The 19,951-nt window shown below is 46.7% G+C and overlaps 1 protein-coding gene across 1 annotated transcript in view; it reads right to left on the minus strand.

Moving 5' to 3' along the window:
• Window positions 1–5,085: 5,085 nt before the first annotated feature.
• Window positions 5,086–19,951, minus strand: part of EBPL (EBP like) — a 35,113-nt gene continuing 20,247 nt past the window's right edge. Inside the window, exon 4 of the mRNA XM_089654381.1 lies at window positions 5,086–5,446. Coding sequence (XP_089510507.1) covers window positions 5,206–5,446 — 241 coding nt within the window. The 3' untranslated portion in view covers window positions 5,086–5,205. The remainder of the gene's footprint in view (window positions 5,447–19,951) is intronic.

Here is a 19,951-nt window from a genome sequence, read left to right on the forward strand (position 1 = left end):
ATGTGCCATTGATAGCCCCTGCGTGGGCATACGTTTTGCCTTATTGGAATTAGAGCGTTGTCTTCTCTATTATGCCTTTTCTATCGGTGCAATTCATAGCCCCTGCGTGGGCGTGTTTTGTTGCCTCTGTTTTATACTGTTTAAAATTAATAAAAACCATTGAAATACAAAATATATGTTATATTAGGTTTTGTATGTGTAAGGAGACCTAGTAATCCTACAATTGTTCCATTTTACCAGTATCCCGGATATACACATCTAGTTAGGACCTACATAGCTTTAATTGTCACCAAATGAACCTCTACACTATGAATAGTCAAGAACCCAACTGTTCACAACTAATGTATGAATTGTTTGATATAGCAAATATGTTTCTCAAATTTCTTTTTAGGAAGGGGTAATTGTTTGGACAGTATGATATCCAAGAGGAGGGATTGTGAAGGAAAATGGAACAGCCATTTTATATATCAACATTTAGTTTTGATTAAGTGGAATGCATATATTGAATGCATATTTTGTTATTAGAAGTCTTCTTGTGCAACAGCTGTATTTCTTGTGTTAGAATGTTATTTACACCTCCAGCTGGGAAGATTGCTATCTAAAGAAGTAATGGGAAGTAACATGCTTGTGTGAATGTCTATTTACATTTCAACGAACTCCACCAGCAACCAGAATGTAACTTCAAAGCAGTCATTTAGCTAGGTACCACCCCATCTTAGGACATGTAAATTGTATTAGAAATCCCTAGCTAGGTAGAGCATTACTTTTGAATCCAATGCTGTATTGTTTTGTTCTCCCTGTATGTAGTTCTAGCTACATGCGTGTATAATAAACATCTACTTTTCAATCTGGATTCAGCAATCAAAATGTTACTGAAACCCATGAGTTTTAGGTTTCCCCAACCAGAGGTTGTGGAAGGTGTGTTCCAGAGTGCAGATGACAAGGTCCATAGTCAGGTAGTGTCTGCAAGAATGACCAAGTGTCCTTGTGGAGATAAAACTTAAAAGCTGATCTCCAGCTTTTACTGAAGTTTAACTCCTTGACGCCCATCGCACGCAAATATACGGCCTCTTGGCGCCTGGGCCTTGATGCCGAGCGGCCGCATATTTGCATGCAATTAGAAAATACATATGTGCTGAGAGTGCGCGCCCTGAGCGCTCCAAGCACATATGTCCGCAACTCCCGATCTCCCCTTTCTATCGGGACCTTTTCCGATCATGTGACCCCCATGATGGCGAATTGCGGTGGTCACATGACCCTAAACCCCACCCCCTGACTTCTGAAACTCTTAAAGGCCCGGGAGGCGACGGCGCCAAACTGTTAACTTGTTCCTTAGGACCAAGCTGGTACAAATAATTTATTTACCTCACTAAAACATGTAGAACCTCTCAGTACTGTATGGACTGTATGTATACAGTATACAATGTTGTGTTCTAAGAGGGATGGGAAGTTCCCATCCCACAGCTGGAACAAAAGTGAGTTGGGCTGAGCACTGCTCAGCCATTCACAGGGGGCTTTGCATTTTCTGAATGAATACAAAGCTTCCTCTGCTTGACTGAGATGGAAATCCTAACATCACCTGCCTGCCTTTCCAACTCAGATCGATAAAAAAAGCTCCCTGTGAATGGTTGAGCAGAACTCAGTACCCACACAATTTTGTTGCAGCTATTGGTTGGGAAGTTCCCATCCCACTTCCAGAACACAGCGCTGTATAGCGTATGTAGCTAAGCTACATACAGTTCATACAACGCTGAGAGCCGCTGCACGTCTTGGTGAAGTAAATAGTTTGTATCAGCTTGGTCTGTTCAAACTATTTAAACTTCACTATGAGCTGGAGAGTCTCTCAAATTGGAGCACATGTACAGTAGCAGTGGATAGATTAAAGGACAAGTTCACTTAAAAAAATAAATAAATGGTTCCCCCTCATTTCCTTCGGTTGCTTCAGGCGAAGCTTATGCGTTTCATCTGGGCCAATAAGCACCCCAGAGTATCTAGAAATACGCTCTTTGCTCATAGACTTCAGGGTGGCCTTGGGGTGCCCAATGTAACTAAGTATTACCAGGCGAGCCAGATTGCCCCGCTGTCTATGTTGCACGCTTCCTCTGACGTCCCTTTCTGGGTCTTGCTGGAGCTACCTAACTGTGCCCCTATCCAACCGTCGGCGCTTCTATGGCTTCCCCCTGCCCTGCGCCCTATATCGCTGAGCCCGATGTTGCTCCATGGCTTACGAATCTGGGACTCGGTACGTTATTCCAGTGGCCTGATGTCACCCTTTCTGCCTTTGCTTCCAATTGTTAACAACCCTCTTTTCCCACCGGGTTTAGATCACCCAAGGGCGTTCTCTTGGTGGGTGGCTCATGGGTTTTCGCAGGTACGACACTTTTTGGTTTCTCGGTCCTTCCCTACCTGGGATCTTCTTCGGGAGTCCCGGGATGTTCCCCCGGCGGAATTTTTTCGATACCTTCAATTGCGGCACTGGCTACTCTCGCTGCGGGGCACTTCTTCTTTTCCATACCAGAAATCGGCCTTTGAACAGCTTTGTCAGCAGCGCCCGGGTGCCCCGGGCCTTATCTCCCTTCTTTATGCAGCCTTGAACAGACGCCCGTCGCATACTTCTCTTTCATATGTTGTTCAGTGGGAGCGTGACCTTCGGGTGGATGTGGATCCGGAGGACTGGAATAGGGCCTGGTCACTCATAGCTAAATGCTCATTCAATACCACCACGCTGGAGGCAGCCTATAAGGTATTGTTTCGTTGGTATTGGGTTCCGGCTCGTTTGGCCCAGGCTAATCCCGCTTGTAGTGATCGATGTTTCCGGGGTTGTGGCCATCGTGGCGATGTCTTGCATATCTGGTGGTCATGCCCGAGACTGGTCCGTTTTTGGTCTCGTGTATTTGGCCTCCTTTTCACGTTGTTTCATCTATCCATACGCCGGGATGCTCGGTATGCCTTGCTTCATTGCCCCATACCGGGTCTCTTTGCTCATCAGCAGAAGCTGGCGTCCTATTTGTTTCTGTCGGCCACCAGAACAATTGCTCAGGCCTGGAAGAGTCCGTTTGTCCCTTTTCAGGGGGTGCGGGATCGTATGACCAATATGATGCTTAATGAGCAGATGTCGAGCATATGCAACGACTCCCAATGTAAATTCTCGAAAATATGGGAACCATGGTTGCAATATGCCTTTCCCACGCTTCCTTTGGCTAGTATGGGGATGTACTGACGTTAGGCACTGGCGTTTGATGGTGGTGCTCCTGGATCTCTGCCCCCTCTTCTCTTTTTTTTCTTTTTCTCTCCTCTTATTTCTCTTCTCTTTCTTTCTTTCCATTTCTGTTAGTTTTTTTGGGTGATAGTTGACAGTTGCCTTTAATTGCAGTTAGAATTTCATTACCGTCATTGTAACCTATGTGCCATTGATAGCCCCTGCGTGGGCGTACCTTCTGCCTTGTTGAAGTTAGAGCACTGTTTTTCTTTTGTTATTATGTTTTTTATCTTATCGGTGCAATTGATAGCCCCTGTGGGGGCATGTTTTGTCGCCTCTGTTTTATACTGCTTAAAACTAATAAAACTATTGAAATACAAAAAAATAAATAAATAAATGCCCATTTTTTTGCAGGTAAAAAATTTTGTGAGTTTTATTCATTAAAAATTTGTTATATGTGTGAAACTTGCTGCACCATGATTTTTCTCTCTTACCTTTTAAACATGGTCCCAATGGTATGGAGGTATATGAAAGAAAGATGAGCTTTATTCCTGGAAATTACCTATATCCTTGAATGGTGGCTATTTATCCGAGGAGAGTTCGTTTATTTGCACAGCATTGCATCCAGGAACTGGACTGCTATATATTGCCCCAGAGCAAAAAGTGCTTGTTGCTAGTTCAATTATTTGTTCAGCATTGAGCTCTGGTGAGTGATTACATTTTTCTGGTGGTGGCTTCAATACAGTGTGAACATTATTTGAAGACTTTTTTGAATATTTAATAATTTATGAACATTTTTTATAATAATTTTTTATATTTTTCACATTTATTTTGTATTTATTTAGCGCATTCCTTATATTTACTTGTTTGAGCAAAAAATAAATTTGTGATTTTTTGAAGTGGAATTTGCTGCTTTAGAGATTTAGGGTGTGGCGCTTTTCTAAAAACACTTTTGAAAAAATTTAGCATTTACTATTTTTTTTTTTTTTGGCGTGTGGGAAAAAATTGCACCAGCGATCCAGCAGATAGCTGGTGCAATGCAGGACTCCTGCAAGCTGTCATTGTATTTGTGTGCCTGTACATCCAGGATACATACCGGCAAGCAGATACAATTTGACACGAAGACTCAATGAACTACCAGATCGCTCAACAGTGCCATGGTAGTTTATTGAGAACTACAAGCCGACAGCCGCAAAACTGACAGCAAGAACTTCTTCCCGTACTGCTGTCACAGGGAGGAAGGGGGGGTTGCGCAGCAGCAGGAACATCTTACATGTTCCACCCTAACAGCAGGTGGAAGATGTAACCTGTTCCCAAAGGAGAACTTATCCTTTAAGGGTAGGATGGCCTGGAGGGAGCCCACCCCTCCTTAAAAGGTACAAGGACGCACTGGACACCCAGCAAGGGCACAATGGCAGCGAAGGTATCCAGTATGACCCGTCACCAATTCACCAACTATACAAACAAACTGAAACCACCCCAACCCATAGCTAGCCTTTGCAGCAAGGAGTACATTGAAGGACAATGCACATCAAAGACAAACACACATTCCCAGCTCACTGACCAGCTAGCCTGCAACAAAACCAAATGGACCCCGTCTAACAGTTCATGTTAGCATCAGCATTAGGATTAGAGGCAGAGTTACCCAGAACAAAAGCTAATGACAATCTGACTTTCATACTACTGTATATACAGAATTAGATCTGTAAACTTTTTATGTGTCACTGTCTGGTTCTCATAGCAGTTTAAGTCTAGGAATCTTTTGAAGAAACTATTTTTGCTACTTAGGCTTCTATCTTGTTTTGTCACTATCTTACTTAGCAATGTACTGTGGCCTGTTTTGTAAAGGAAACAATTGGTATAAATAAATACCACTGAATACCAAGACATTTGTAAATGGTTTATAAAAAAATATAAAAATTACTTCAATTACTGAACATAATAATTATTTCCTTGTAATATTTTAACTCATTAACACCCATCACATGAATAGCATGATGTATTTTTTATCGAGACTTCTTTCCAGGGTTTCTTTTGCCACTATGAAGTTTCTTCAGCTCCAGCCAGGACTGCCACAGCAATAGGCCAGGGATAAGTACCCATAGACCATTGAAGAACACCATGTAGACCCAGAGATAGAGCCAGTTGGAGGTGTTAAGGCCGGGGCTACCAGTTAGCCACTCTGGACAAAACGTCATCCATCCTCCATACAGTTCACATACACAAAGTGTGATTTGTAGAAAGTGCCTGAAACACCAAAGAAAGAAAGAAATTCTAAGACATATCCATGCCATACACTATTCACAAAAGCAGTCTTTCCCCAAAAAGATTCGGCTAACTACATCAGGTACATTACATTTACCCATATTATTATAAATTGAAGTGTTACTAAAGCCACAACAGTAAAATCAGTCTGTATGTGCAGTAAAGCATGATTGTTATACTCAGCGGTAAACCTAAGGGATTAATCCTCTGCATTGTGTAAAAAGGATGTTTGATCCTGTCTTCTCTGCTCCTCCTCTTGTTCAAATGTCTACGTCTTATCTCCTGATAAGACAGATTGAACTCGTAGCAATTCTGCACATGCTCAGTTTAGTGTGTATTGCTAGACAGGGTTTTTTATCTTGGGAGAGTGCATGTGATCAGCACAGGGCCAATTAGCACTGTCCAGATAGAGGTCAGGGGTTTTGCATCCTCCTAGAGCAGAAATAAAACTCCTCCCACAAGCTTTAACAAGTGCTCTGCTGAACACTGATAGAAGTCACAAGACTGCTCTAACTGCTGATGAGAAAAGGTATTTAGCAGTTTACTAAAATAATTGCATGTCCATGCCATGTTCTGTGAACTGTGGGAGACCAGATATAATGAATGCAGGGTCCTGGGTTTAGTAACACTTTAATGTTTTTAGGGCCAGTCCACATCAGATGCAGTCCAGTGAGTTTGCTTTTTTTTTGCATAAAATATATATGCACAGTGTTTTCCATGTATTCCAATGGCCCTAGTTCACACAAGTGCAGTCAGTTCCAGTCAGGATCCAGTGCACAAAAAAAGTAGAACATGCTGCATTTTTTCTGCACAGAACTGTTCTAGAACATGGCAAACTGCATCAAAATTGCACCGGAACAGAGTGTGGTGTGAGCTGTAAGCAAAAATGTATCCGGAATGCGTTTTTGTGGTGTGAACTGACCCTTAAAATAAAACATTTTATTTTGTTTTACTTTTCTACATGTATTCAGGTTCTTGTTGCCTATAGAAGCTGAGCATCCTGGTAAGTAATGCAGCACACGGTCTCTCACTACAAATCAATTCATCTACTGAGATACAACAATACAGGTTATGGTCAGAATGGCGGTAATTCAGCAACAGCAATACATATATTTGTCTGGCTATGAAATACAACAATACAACTACACCACAAACACTAATAAGTCACATTATAAGTTATTGCCAGGTAAACGTTTCAATAAATGTGCACTCACTGAAACATTCATCACTTTATTTCATTCAAATACTTGAGTTGGTGGGATTGAACTGTAACTAATTATCTCACAGCAACCACCAAGGCTGAACTCTGGGAATTAGGCAAAATGCACGCTACACTGTAAAGGTTAAATGCTCATAACGTCCATGGCGGAGATGAACAGGCAAGATTACTTGCTGTGCAAAGTGTAACTCAGAGACACTGCACTCCTAAGCAGCCTGTGTACTGGATTGGTCAGTCTCAGCCCAAGCACCACCCAGGCCTAGCTTTCTGATACATTTTGCCCCGCCCTCAGAGTTTAACTATAACATAGTTTGTCTGGCTGAAAAAAGACAAAAGTCCATCCAGTTCAACCATAAAAAAAAAAAAAAAAAAAGTTATAATCCTACACCCACAGTTGATCCAGAGGAAGACAAAAAAACCAGCAAAGCATGATCCAATTTGCTCCTGCAGGGGAAAAAATTCCTTCCTGATCCCCCGAGAGGCAATCGGATATTCCCTGGATCAACTTTACCTATAAATGTTAGTATCCAGTTATATTCTGTGTATCTAAGAAACAATCCAGGTTTTTTTTTAAAGCAATCTACTGAGCTGGTCAGAACCAACTCTTGAGGGAGTCTATTCCACATTTTCACATCTCTCACTGTGAAGAAACCTTTCCAAGTTTGGAGATTAAATTACTTTTCCTCCAGACATAAAGAGTGCCCCCTTGTCCTCTGTGATGACCTCAGGGTGAATAACTCGACACCGAGTTCACTATATGAACCACTGATGTATTTATACATGTTGATCATATCCCCCCTTAATCTCCTCTTCTCAAGAGAGAATAAATTCAGTTCCTCTAATCTTTCCTCATAGCTAAGCTCCTCCATGCCTCTTATCAGTTTGGTTGCCCTTCTCTGTACTTTCTCCAGTTCCCCAATGTTCTTTTTGTGAATTGGTGCCCAAAACTGAACTGTATATTCCAGATGAGGTCTTACTAATGATTTGTACCGGGGTAATATGATATCTCTCTCTGGAGTCTATACCTCTTAATACAGGAGAGGATTTTGCTCAATTTAGAAACCGCAGCTTGGCATTGCATGCCATTATTAAGCTTGTGATCTACCAGAACCCCCAGATCCTTCACCATTGATTCCCCCAGTTGTACCCCCTAGTATGTATGATGCATGCATATTCTTAGCCCCCAGGTGCATAACCTTACATTTATCAACATACTGTAACTATGCTTAAGAGAGTGGCATTGCCGAGTTACATTTTGCACAGCAGGCTAGGATCAACATTTCAGATGTCAGCACCTAAAAGTAGTGGACATTGTTAATTTTGATGTCAAATTTCACTATTGCATTATTTAAGCACTTCTCCAGCATTTCCAAACTTATTATATACTCCTGGAGTAAAAATCTAATAACATGTTATTATGGTATTAAGGTTTGAACATGCACTACAGACACAAAATTAGCCATTGTGATTAATAACCTGTTCATTTTGACATCAAATTTTAATTTAGTTTTAGTCATAGTCTTTTGACCTAACTGCCATTTTACTTTTAGTCATCTGAATTGTTTTGGTTTTAGTCTCATTTTAGTCGACGAATATCTCCAGTACATGTTAATTGACTAATATATCCAGTACATTTTATTCGACTAAAATCTCAAGTACATTTTAGTCGAACAAAATAAATTTAGACAACAAAAATCTAATGGGTTTAGTTCAATTGTAATGCATTATTTAACCCCTTGCCCTCCAGAGGATTTACCCCCCTTCCTGACCAGGCCTTTTTTTGCATTACAGCGTGGCGTTACTTTAACGGACAATTGCGTGGTCATGCAACACTTCACCCAAATGAAATTTACATCCTTTTTTCCCACAAATAGAGCTTTCTTTTGGTGGTATTTGACTGCCTGTGCATTTTTTATTTTTTGCGCTATAAAAAAAAGACCAACAATTTTGAGAAAATAAAACAAGATTTTTAACTATTTGCTATTAAACATGTCCAATAAATAGAATTTAAAAAATCTAATTTTGTCATAATTTAGGCCAAAATGTATTCTGCTACATGTCTTTGCTAAAACAAAATCCCAATACGTGTAAATTAATTGGTTTACATGAAGGTTATAGCGTTTACAAATGGTGGTATATATATAATGGAATTTTTTTTCTTTTTCTTACTAGTAATGGCAGCGATCAGCGACTTATAGCGGAACTGCGTTGGGCATTCTGACACTGGGGGGGAACTGACTTGGTGTCACTGACATCCCCAGTGACACCAATACAGTGATCAGTGCTACTAAAAAGCACTGATGCTATACTAATGGCACTGTGCAGGAAGGGGTTAACATCTGGGGCAATCAAAGGGTTAACTCTATGCTGTGTGTGTTTTACTATGAGGCTGAGTCTGTGCTTTCCACTGTAAGCACACTGCTTTGTATGGCTCCATGCAAAGCAGTGTGCTGGAGCTGACAAGGGAAAGAACTGTATTGTTTACATACAGTTCTCTCCCCCGTCGGTAATGCTCGGCAATCACCAGGTGCCAGAAATTAATCACTGGCCAGGACCCAGTGATTGACAGCCCAGGCCGCGAACGGTGGTACGGTTACCTGGAAATGCAAAATCACGTATGTATATATGTGATTTAGTGCACCCCTGCCGCCCTGTAGCAGTATTTCTGTTGTAGGGCGGCGGGAAAGCGGTTAAGCATTTCTCCAGCATTTCCAAACTCATTATATACTCCTGGAGTAAAAATCTAATAACATGTTATTATGGTACTGAGGTTTGAACATGCACTACAGACACAAAATTAGCCGTTGTGATTAGAGATGAGCGAATCGAAGTATCCGAAGTGGAATTCGAGTCGAATATCGGAAAAATTTCGATTCGTGCCGAATCCGAAAAACAGCCTAATTCGGACGCGCGAATCGAAATTTTTCCGAAAATGGCGGCTGACGTGCGGCGACGGAGCGGGGATGTCGGGGAAGGCGCGCAGACAAGGCGCGCTGCCCCATAATGCATTCCTCAACGACATGTGATCGCATCAGCCAATCAGCAGCCAGCCAGCCAGCACTGTGTAATGGTCGAGGTATATATAGCGGCCATTTTGGAAATCTTCATTTGCCTGCAGTCATTGAACAGAGGCAGACCGCTCTGTACTAGGGACAGGGACAGAGTTAGGGCCACAGAAACGAGAATTGGGGACAGAGAGAAGTTACTTAGGGACAGAGAACCATTACTCAGGGACACAGACTTGTTAATGAGGGCCACAGAATCGTTATTTAGGGACAAAGAAACGCTAGTTAGGGCCACAGAATTCATACTCAGGGACAGACAGAATTGTTACTCAGTGCCAGAGAATTGTTACTTAGGGCCACAGAAACGTTATTAGGGCCACAGAATTTTTACTCAGGGACAGACAGAATTGTTACTGAGTGCCAGAGAATTGTTACTCAGGGACAGACAGAATTGTTACTGAGTGCCAGAGAATTCTTACTCAGGGCCACAGAATTCATTCTCAGGGACAGACAGAATTGTTACTCAGGGACAGACAGAATTGTTACTGAGTGCCACAGAATTGTTACTCAGGGACAGACAGAATTGTTACTGAGTGCCAGAGAATTGTTACTCAGGGACAGACAGAATTGTTACTGAGTGCCAGAGAATTGTTACTCAGGGACAGACAGAATTGTTACTGAGTGCCAGAGAATTGTTACTCAGGGACAGACAGAATTGTTACTGAGTGCCAGAGAATTGTTACTCGCACAGACACAAAATTGTTACTTGCACAGACACAGAATTGTTACTCGCGCAGACACAGAATTGTTACTCAGGGCCACAGAATTCATACTCAGGGACAGACAGAATTGTTACTGAGTGCCAGAGAATTGTTACTCAGGGACAGACAGAATTGTTACTGAGTGCCAGAGAATTGTTACTCAGGGACAGACAGAATTGTTACTGAGTGCCAGAGAATTGTTACTCGCACAGACACAAAATTGTTACTTGCACAGACACAGAATTGTTACTCGCACAGACACAGAATTGTTACTCAGGGCCACAGAATTCATACTCAGGGACAGACAGAATTGTTACTGAGCGCCAGAGAATTGTTACTCAGGGACAGACAGAATTGTTACTGAGTGCCAGAGAATTGTTACTCAGGGACAGACAGAATTGTTACTGAGTGCCAGAGAATTGTTACTCAGGGACAGACAGAATTGTTACTGAGTGCCAGAGAATTGTTACTCAGGGACAGACAGAATTGTTACTGAGTGCCAGAGAATTGTTACTCGCACAGACACAAAATTGTTACTTGCACAGACACAGAATTGTTACTCGCACAGACACAGAATTGTTACTCAGGGCCACAGAATTCATACTCAGGGACAGACAGAATTGTTACTGAGTGCCAGAGAATTGTTACTCAGGGACAGACAGAATTGTTACTGAGTGCCAGAGAATTGTTACTCAGGGACAGACAGAATTGTTACTGAGTGCCAGAGAATTGTTACTCGCACAGACACAAAATTGTTACTTGCACAGACACAGAATTGTTACTCGCGCAGACACAGAATTGTTACTCAGGGCTACAGAATTCATACTCAGGGACAGACAGAATTGTTACTGAGTGCCAGAGAATTGTTACTCAGGGACAGACAGAATTGTTACTGAGTGCCAGAGAATTGTTACTCAGGGACAGACAGAATTGTTACTGAGTGCCAGAGAATTGTTACTCGCACAGACACAAAATTGTTACTTGCACAGACACAGAATTGTTACTCGCACAGACACAGAATTGTTACTCAGGGCCACAGAATTCATACTCAGGGACAGACAGAATTGTTACTGAGCGCCAGAGAATTGTTACTCAGGGACAGACAGAATTGTTACTGAGTGCCAGAGAATTGTTACTCAGGGACAGACAGAATTGTTACTGAGTGCCAGAGAATTGTTACTCAGGGACAGACAGAATTGTTACTGAGTGCCAGAGAATTGTTACTCAGGGACAGACAGAATTGTTACTGAGTGCCAGAGAATTGTTACTCGCACAGACACAAAATTGTTACTTGCACAGACACAGAATTGTTACTCGCACAGACACAGAATTGTTACTCAGGGCCACAGAATTCATACTCAGGGACAGACAGAATTGTTACTGAGTGCCAGAGAATTGTTACTCAGGGACAGACAGAATTGTTACTGAGTGCCAGAGAATTGTTACTCAGGGACAGACAGAATTGTTACTGAGTGCCAGAGAATTGTTACTCGCACAGACACAAAATTGTTACTTGCACAGACACAGAATTGTTACTCGCGCAGACACAGAATTGTTACTCAGGGCCACAGAATTCATACTCAGGGACAGACAGAATTGTTACTGAGTGCCAGAGAATTGTTACTCAGGGACAGACAGAATTGTTACTGAGTGCCAGAGAATTGTTACTCAGGGACAGACAGAATTGTTACTGAGTGCCAGAGAATTGTTACTCGCACAGACACAAAATTGTTACTTGCACAGACACAGAATTGTTACTCGCGCAGACACAGAATTGTTACTCAGGGCCACAGAATTCATACTCAGGGACAGACAGAATTGTTACTGAGTGCCAGAGAATTGTTACTCAGGGACAGACAGAATTGTTACTGAGTGCCAGAGAATTGTTACTCAGGGACAGACAGAATTGTTACTGAGTGCCAGAGAATTGTTACTCGCACAGACACAAAATTGTTACTTGCACAGACACAGAATTGTTACTCGCACAGACACAGAATTGTTACTCAGGGCCACAGAATTCATACTCAGGGACAGACAGAATTGTTACTGAGCGCCAGAGAATTGTTACTCAGGGACAGACAGAATTGTTACTGAGTGCCAGAGAATTGTTACTCAGGGACAGACAGAATTGTTACTGAGTGCCAGAGAATTGTTACTCAGGGACAGACAGAATTGTTACTGAGTGCCAGAGAATTGTTACTCAGGGACAGACAGAATTGTTACTGAGTGCCAGAGAATTGTTACTCGCACAGACACAAAATTGTTACTTGCACAGACACAGAATTGTTACTCGCGCAGACACAGAATTGTTACTCAGGGCCACAGAATTCATACTCAGGGACAGACAGAATTGTTACTGAGTGCCAGAGAATTGTTACTCAGGGACAGACAGAATTGTTACTGAGTGCCAGAGAATTGTTACTCAGGGACAGACAGAATTGTTACTGAGTGCCAGAGAATTGTTACTCGCACAGACACAAAATTGTTACTTGCACAGACACAGAATTGTTACTCGCACAGACACAGAATTGTTACTCGCACAGACACAGAATTGTTACTCAGGGCCACAGAATTCATACTCAGGGACAGACAGAATTGTTACTGAGTGCCAGAGAATTGTTACTCAGGGACACCTAATCGTTGAATTAAATAGTATGTCAGACAACATGCAGAGGAGTGGCAGAGGAGGCAATGTTTTAGGAGCGAGCAGACGTGGCAGCAGAGGAAGGGGTCGAGGCAGCAGTATTCGCAGCCAGAGGCCAGTGCTCCCGGTGTCATCCAGCGGTCGTGTCTCCACCGACAACCCTGCCGTCATTGATTGGTTGGCTCGGTCGTCTTCCTCTTCCCAGGTCACCTCTGACACCTACAGCCAACGGTCGGTGGGTACGTCAGACACAACCGTTAGTTGGCATGGCCCGGGACCAAGCCCACTGAAATCACGTGTCCTCTACCTGCCCCTGTCCTTTGCTGTTCCCTCACCAAGCGAAGTATCGCATGCTGTGGGCTCAGCCCCACTGTACAGTGAGGAAGAGCTAACAGAGGGCGGTCAGGAACGGGGGGAGACATCGGCCTTTTCAGCAGCCAAGCGAACAAGTACTGGCGAGGAGAGTGGCTCGGTAGCCGGTCTAGAGACAGGTCTGTCTCCTGACCCAGACGCAGCCGAGGGGGCTAGTAGTGAGGCGGAGACCCTACTTGATGATGAGGAGGTTGATCGCACTTGGCAGCCTCGTCGTCATCAGGCAATTTCTTCCGCATCATCAGGAGAAGAGGGTGGCAGCTTGGCAGCGAGCAAAACAGTCGGTGGGTTGCCCAGGAGACAGCAGCAGGGTCGCATCAGTGTCAGTGGAGCCAAACGTCCACGGAGTAGAGCACCAGCTCCACTGCAGCCTACCACCACGGCCAGTAGTGGTGCCGGTGCGCACGGAGGAAGTAGCAGTCAGCCAGTGAAGAGTAGCGGGGGCAAAGTTTCCTACTCGGTGGTGTGGCAATTTTTCCTCAAGCCGCCCGAGGAAGTAAACGTAGCCGTATGTCGACTATGTGGCCAGAAATGCAAGCGTGGCCAGGGGGCCCATGTTGGGACTACAGCGTTGCGTCAGCATATGCAGCGTCACCATTCGGTGGCCTGGGAAAACCGTGATAAACATACGGCGGTTCTGCCTGCCCCAGCCCCCGCTCCATCACCCGCTCCGTTACTTGCTCCGTCACCCGACGTCGTCAATCGCCCTCTATCAGCCAGTCAAGGCTCCAACACCTCTGCTGAGGGGAGTTGTCGCTCATTGGCATCTTCCGCTCGTTCAGATGCTCCTTCTCCTGCTACTCCTCTTCTCGGATTCCGTCAACAGTCTTTCTTGGAATCCGTATCCAAGAGACAACAGTTTGCGAGCACGCACCCGACGGTGCAAAAGCTGAACGTCCTCCTGTCCAAGTTGCTGGTGCTGCAGTCCCTCCCTTTCCAACTGGTGGACTCAGCACCTTTCCGAGAAATGATGGCTTGTGCCGCGCCGCGGTGGAGAGTGCCAAGCCGTCATTTCTTTGCCCAAAAGGCAGTGCCAGCCCTGCATTCACATGTAGAAGAGATGGTGGGCCAGTCTTTGAGCATGTCGGTCTCTGCCAAAGTGCACGGCAGCGCCGACGTGTGGAGCTGTAACTACGGTCAGGGACAGTACATGTCATTTACGGCCCACTGGGTGAACGTGGTGCCGGCACAGCCGCACCAGCAACTTGGACAGGTCACGACGCTTTTGCCTCCACGTTTGCACGTCCTTGGTCCAGCAAGCATGTCCGCCTCTACCACCTCTTTTTCCGCCGTGTCCTCAGCCGCCACCCCCGTGCCAAGTCCCATTACCCGACCGGCATATCACATGTGCAGGGCGCAACGGTGTCACGCTGTGCTGCACCTGGTATGCCTTGGCGAACGTAGTCACACAGGGGAGGAACTGCTGAGTGTAATGAACAGAGAAATCGACAGATGGCTGTCTCCGCGCAAACTAAAAATCGGAACCATGTTGACTGACAACGGAAAGAACATGGTGTCTGCTCTGCGTCAAGGAAGGTTGTGCCATGCGCCATGCATGGCTCACGTGTTCAATCTGGTTGTCAAGCGGTTCCTAAAATCCACCATCCCACTGCAAGACATCCTTAAAATGTCACGTAAACTGTGCATGCATTTCAGCCATTCCTACACCGCAAAGAACACCCTCATTGAGCTGCAGCGGCAGAACGGAATTCCACAGCATCGCCTGATCTGCGACGTTGCAACAAGGTGGAATTCAACCCTACACATGTTAGACCGCCTTTACGAGCAGCGAAAGGCCATCACCGATTTCCTGATGTTACAAGCGGATAAAGGTACTCCCCTGTGTAACTTAGATGTCAGCCATTGGCAGCTCATGCGTGACACCTGCCGCTTGCTCAGGCCCTTTGAGGAGGCCACGCTATTCGTGAGTCGGCAGGACTATGGGATGAACGACGTCATTCCTCTGTTGCACGTCCTGGAACAAATGCTGTTAACAATGGCTGGTCAGGGTGCGGTAGACGTGGCGCACAGATCTCAACGCCACATGACCCCTGTGGGGGCAGGACAGGAAGAAGAGGAGGAGGTAGAGGAGGACATTTGTGCTCAGGAATTATTGAGTGAAATGGGTGGTTTTTCCACTCAGCGGACAGGAGTGGAGGAGCAGGAGCATCTGGTAGAGGAGGAGGAGGAGGAGACAGAGGACCCAGACGCACCGTGGCAGTATGCTGTGGAGATGGAGGCAGGGAGTCCCTCGCATTCCTTGGCACAAATGGCCCATAGCATGCTCGGTTGCTTGCGTAGCGACAGCCGAATAATAACCATCAGACAGAGGGATGACTTTTGGCTGTCCACCTTGTTGGACCCTCGCTACCGGTCCAAAATGGTGGCCTTTTTCACACCTGCTGAGAGGGAGGCCAAAATTACGTACTATAAAAACCACCTATGTAGTCAGTTGGTCTCTGCCTTTGTGCGCCATCGTCCATCCTCAGACACTGTGGGCCCTGTGCGCTCGCGTTCCGCTGGCATGGCAGCAGGGGAGGGGTGGGGTGGTAGGAGCAGTGGCAGCTCCACCAGCAGCGGCTGCCTCAGTCTGCAGTCGATGATGAGTAGCTTTCTTCACCAGCGCAGTGAGGAAACTACTAACCAGCCGCAGCAGCAGCAGCAGCATCAGGTGGACCTGGAGCAGGAGCTCAAACAACAGGCTTGGGCCTACTTGGACAGCACCCTGCCAACCGAGGTAGACAATCCCCTTGACTACTGGGCAACGAAACTTGACCTTTGGCCCCAACTAGCTGAATTTGCCCTTGAAAGGCTGTCATGCCCGGCCAGTAGCGTGGCATCGGAGCGCGTGTTTAGTGCGGCAGGAGGTATTGTAACTCCGCGGAGGACACGACTGTCCACCCAAAGTGTGGAGAGACTCACGTTTGTGAAAATGAATCAGGCGTGGATTAGTCTGGATTTCAAACCACCAGTTCCTGACACAACTGACTAAATCCGCCATGAATCATGCCTCAAACATGTGCCACTTTCAGGTCTCCTCACACTGCTGGTGTGTTGAATTTTTTGACATAGGGTGCTGGCAGATTACGGGCCTCCTATAGCTGCTGCCAGGCCCCTAATCTGCCATAGGCCCCTATATACCACCTCCTCCTGCTGCTGCCAGGTCCAGAGTCTCTCATGGGTCCCTGTACGGCCTCCCATTGCTGCTGTCTCCATCGCCACACTCTGCTGCCATGTGCCACTTTCAGGTCTCTTCACACTGCTGGTGTGTTAAATTTTTTGACATAGGGTGCAGGCAGATTACGGGCCTCACATAGCTGCTGCCAGGCCCCTAATCTGCCATGGGCCCCTATATACCGCCTCCTCATGCTGCTGCCAAGTCCAGAGTCTCTCATGGGTCCCTGTACGGCCTCCCATTGCTGCTGTCTCCATCGCCACACTCTGCTGCCATGTGCCACTTTCAGGTCTCTTCACACTGCTGGTGTGTTAAATTTTTTGACATAGGGTGCAGGCAGATTACGGGCCTCACATAGCTGCTGCCAGGCCCCTAATCTGCCATGGGCCCCTATATACCGCCTCCTCATGCTGCTGCCAAGTCCAGAGTCTCTCATGGGTCCCTGTACGGCCTCCCATTGCTGCTGTCTCCATCGCCACACTCTGCTGCCATGTGCCACTTTCAGGTCTCTTCACACTGCTGGTGTGTTTAATTTTTTGACATAGGGTGCAGGCAGATTACGGGCCTCACATAGCTGCTGCCAGGCCCCTAATCTGCCATGGGCCCCTATATACCGCCTCCTCATGCTGCTGCCAAGTCCAGAGTCTCTCATGGGTCCCTGTACGGCCTCCCATTGCTGCTGTCTCCATCGCCACACTCTGCTGCCATGTGCCACTTTCAGGTCTCTTCACACTGCTGGTGTGTTAAATTTTTTGACATAGGGTGCAGGCAGATTACGGGCCTCACATAGCTGCTGCCAGGCCCCTAATCTGCCATGGGCCCCTATATACCGCCTCCTCATGCTGCTGCCAAGTCCAGAGTCTGTCATGGTCCCTGTACGGCCTCCCATTGCTGCTGTCTCCATCGCCACACTCTGCTGCCATGTGCCACTTTCAGGTCTCTTCACACTGCTGGTGTGTTTAATTTTTTGACATAGGGTGCAGGCAGATTACGGGCCTCACATAGCTGCTGCCAGGCCCCTAATCTGCCATGGGCCCCTATATACCGCCTCCTCATGCTGCTGCCAAGTCTAGAGTCTCTCATGGGTCCCTGTACGGCCTCCCATTGCTGCTGTCTCCATCGCCACACTCTGCTGCCATGTGCCACTTTCAGGTCTCTTCACACTGCTGGTGTGTTAAATTTTTTGACATAGGGTGCAGGCAGATTACGGGCCTCACATAGCTGCTGCCAGGCCCCTAATCTGCCATGGGCCCCTATATACCGCCTCCTCATGCTGCTGCCAAGTCCAGAGTCTGTCATGGTCCCTGTACGGCCTCCCATTGCTGCTGTCTCCATCGCCACACTCTGCTGCCATGTGCCACTTTCAGGTCTCTTCACACTGCTGGTGTGTTTAATTTTTTGACATAGGGTGCAGGCAGATTACGGGCCTCACATAGCTGCTGCCAGGCCCCTAATCTGCCATGGGCCCCTATATACCGCCTCCTCATGCTGCTGCCAAGTCCAGAGTCTCTCATGGGTCCCTGTACGGCCTCCCATTGCTGCTGTCTCCATCGCCACACTCTGCTGCCATGTGCCACTTTCAGGTCTCTTCACACTGCTGGTGTGTTAAATTTTTTGACATAGGGTGCAGGCAGATTACGGGCCTCACATAGCTGCTGCCAGGCCCCTAATCTGCCATGGGCCCCTATATACCGCCTCCTCATGCTGCTGCCAAGTCCAGAGTCTCTCATGGGTCCCTGTACGGCCTCCCATTGCTGCTGTCTCCATCGCCACACTCTGCTGCCATGTGCCACTTTCAGGTCTCTTCACACTGCTGGTGTGTTTAATTTTTTGACATAGGGTGCAGGCAGATTACGGGCCTCACATAGCTGCTGCCAGGCCCCTAATCTGCCATGGGCCCCTATATACCGCCTCCTCATGCTGCTGCCAAGTCTAGAGTCTCTCAAGGGTCCCTGTACGGCCTCCCATTGCTGCTGTCTCCATCGCCACACTCTGCTGCCATGTGCCACTTTCAGGTCTCTTCACACTGCTGGTGTGTTAAATTTTTTGACATAGGGTGCAGGCAGATTACGGGCCTCACATAGCTGCTGCCAGGCCCCTAATCTGCCATGGGCCCCTATATACCGCCTCCTCATGCTGCTGCCAAGTCCAGAGTCTGTCATGGTCCCTGTACGGCCTCCCATTGCTGCTGTCTCCATCGCCACACTCTGCTGCCATGTGCCACTTTCAGGTCTCTTCACACTGCTGGTGTGTTAAATTTTTTGACATAGGGTGCAGGCAGATTACGGGCCTCACATAGCTGCTGCCAGGCCCCTAATCTGCCATGGGCCCCTATATACCGCCTCCTCATGCTGCTGCCAAGTCCAGAGTCTGTCATGGTCCCTGTACGGCCTCCCATTGCTGCTGTCTCCATCGCCACACTCTGCTGCCATGTGCCACTTTCAGGTCTCTTCACACTGCTGGTGTGTTTAATTTTTTGACATAGGGTGCAGGCAGATTACGGGCCTCACATAGCTGCTGCCAGGCCCCTAATCTGCCATGGGCCCCTATATACCGCCTCCTCATGCTGCTGCCAAGTCTAGAGTCTCTCATGGGTCCCTGTACGGCCTCCCATTGCTGCTGTCTCCATCGCCACACTCTGCTGCCATGTGCCACTTTCAGGTCTCTTCACACTGCTGGTGTGTTAAATTTTTTGACATAGGGTGCAGGCAGATTACGGGCCTCACATAGCTGCTGCCAGGCCCCTAATCTGCCATGGGCCCCTATATACCGCCTCCTCATGCTGCTGCCAAGTCCAGAGTCTGTCATGGTCCCTGTACGGCCTCCCATTGCTGCTGTCTCCATCGCCACACTCTGCTGCCATGTGCCACTTTCAGGTCTCTTCACACTGCTGGTGTGTTTAATTTTTTGACATAGGGTGCAGGCAGATTACGGGCCTCACATAGCTGCTGCCAGGCCCCTAATCTGCCATGGGCCCCTATATACCGCCTCCTCATGCTGCTGCCAAGTCCAGAGTCTCTCATGGGTCCCTGTACGGCCTCCCATTGCTGCTGTCTCCATCGCCACACTCTGCTGCCATGTGCCACTTTCAGGTCTCTTCACACTGCTGGTGTGTTAAATTTTTTGACATAGGGTGCAGGCAGATTACGGGCCTCACATAGCTGCTGCCAGGCCCCTAATCTGCCATGGGCCCCTATATACCGCCTCCTCATGCTGCTGCCAAGTCCAGAGTCTGTCATGGTCCCTGTACGGCCTCCCATTGCTGCTGTCTCCATCGCCACACTCTGCTGCCATGTGCCACTTTCAGGTCT

This window comes from Staurois parvus, unplaced genomic scaffold (assembly GCF_062004578.1).
Source record: "Staurois parvus isolate SC_StPar_1 unplaced genomic scaffold, SC_StPar_1.0 ptg000761l, whole genome shotgun sequence".
Lineage (NCBI taxonomy): Eukaryota > Metazoa > Chordata > Amphibia > Anura > Ranidae > Staurois > Staurois parvus.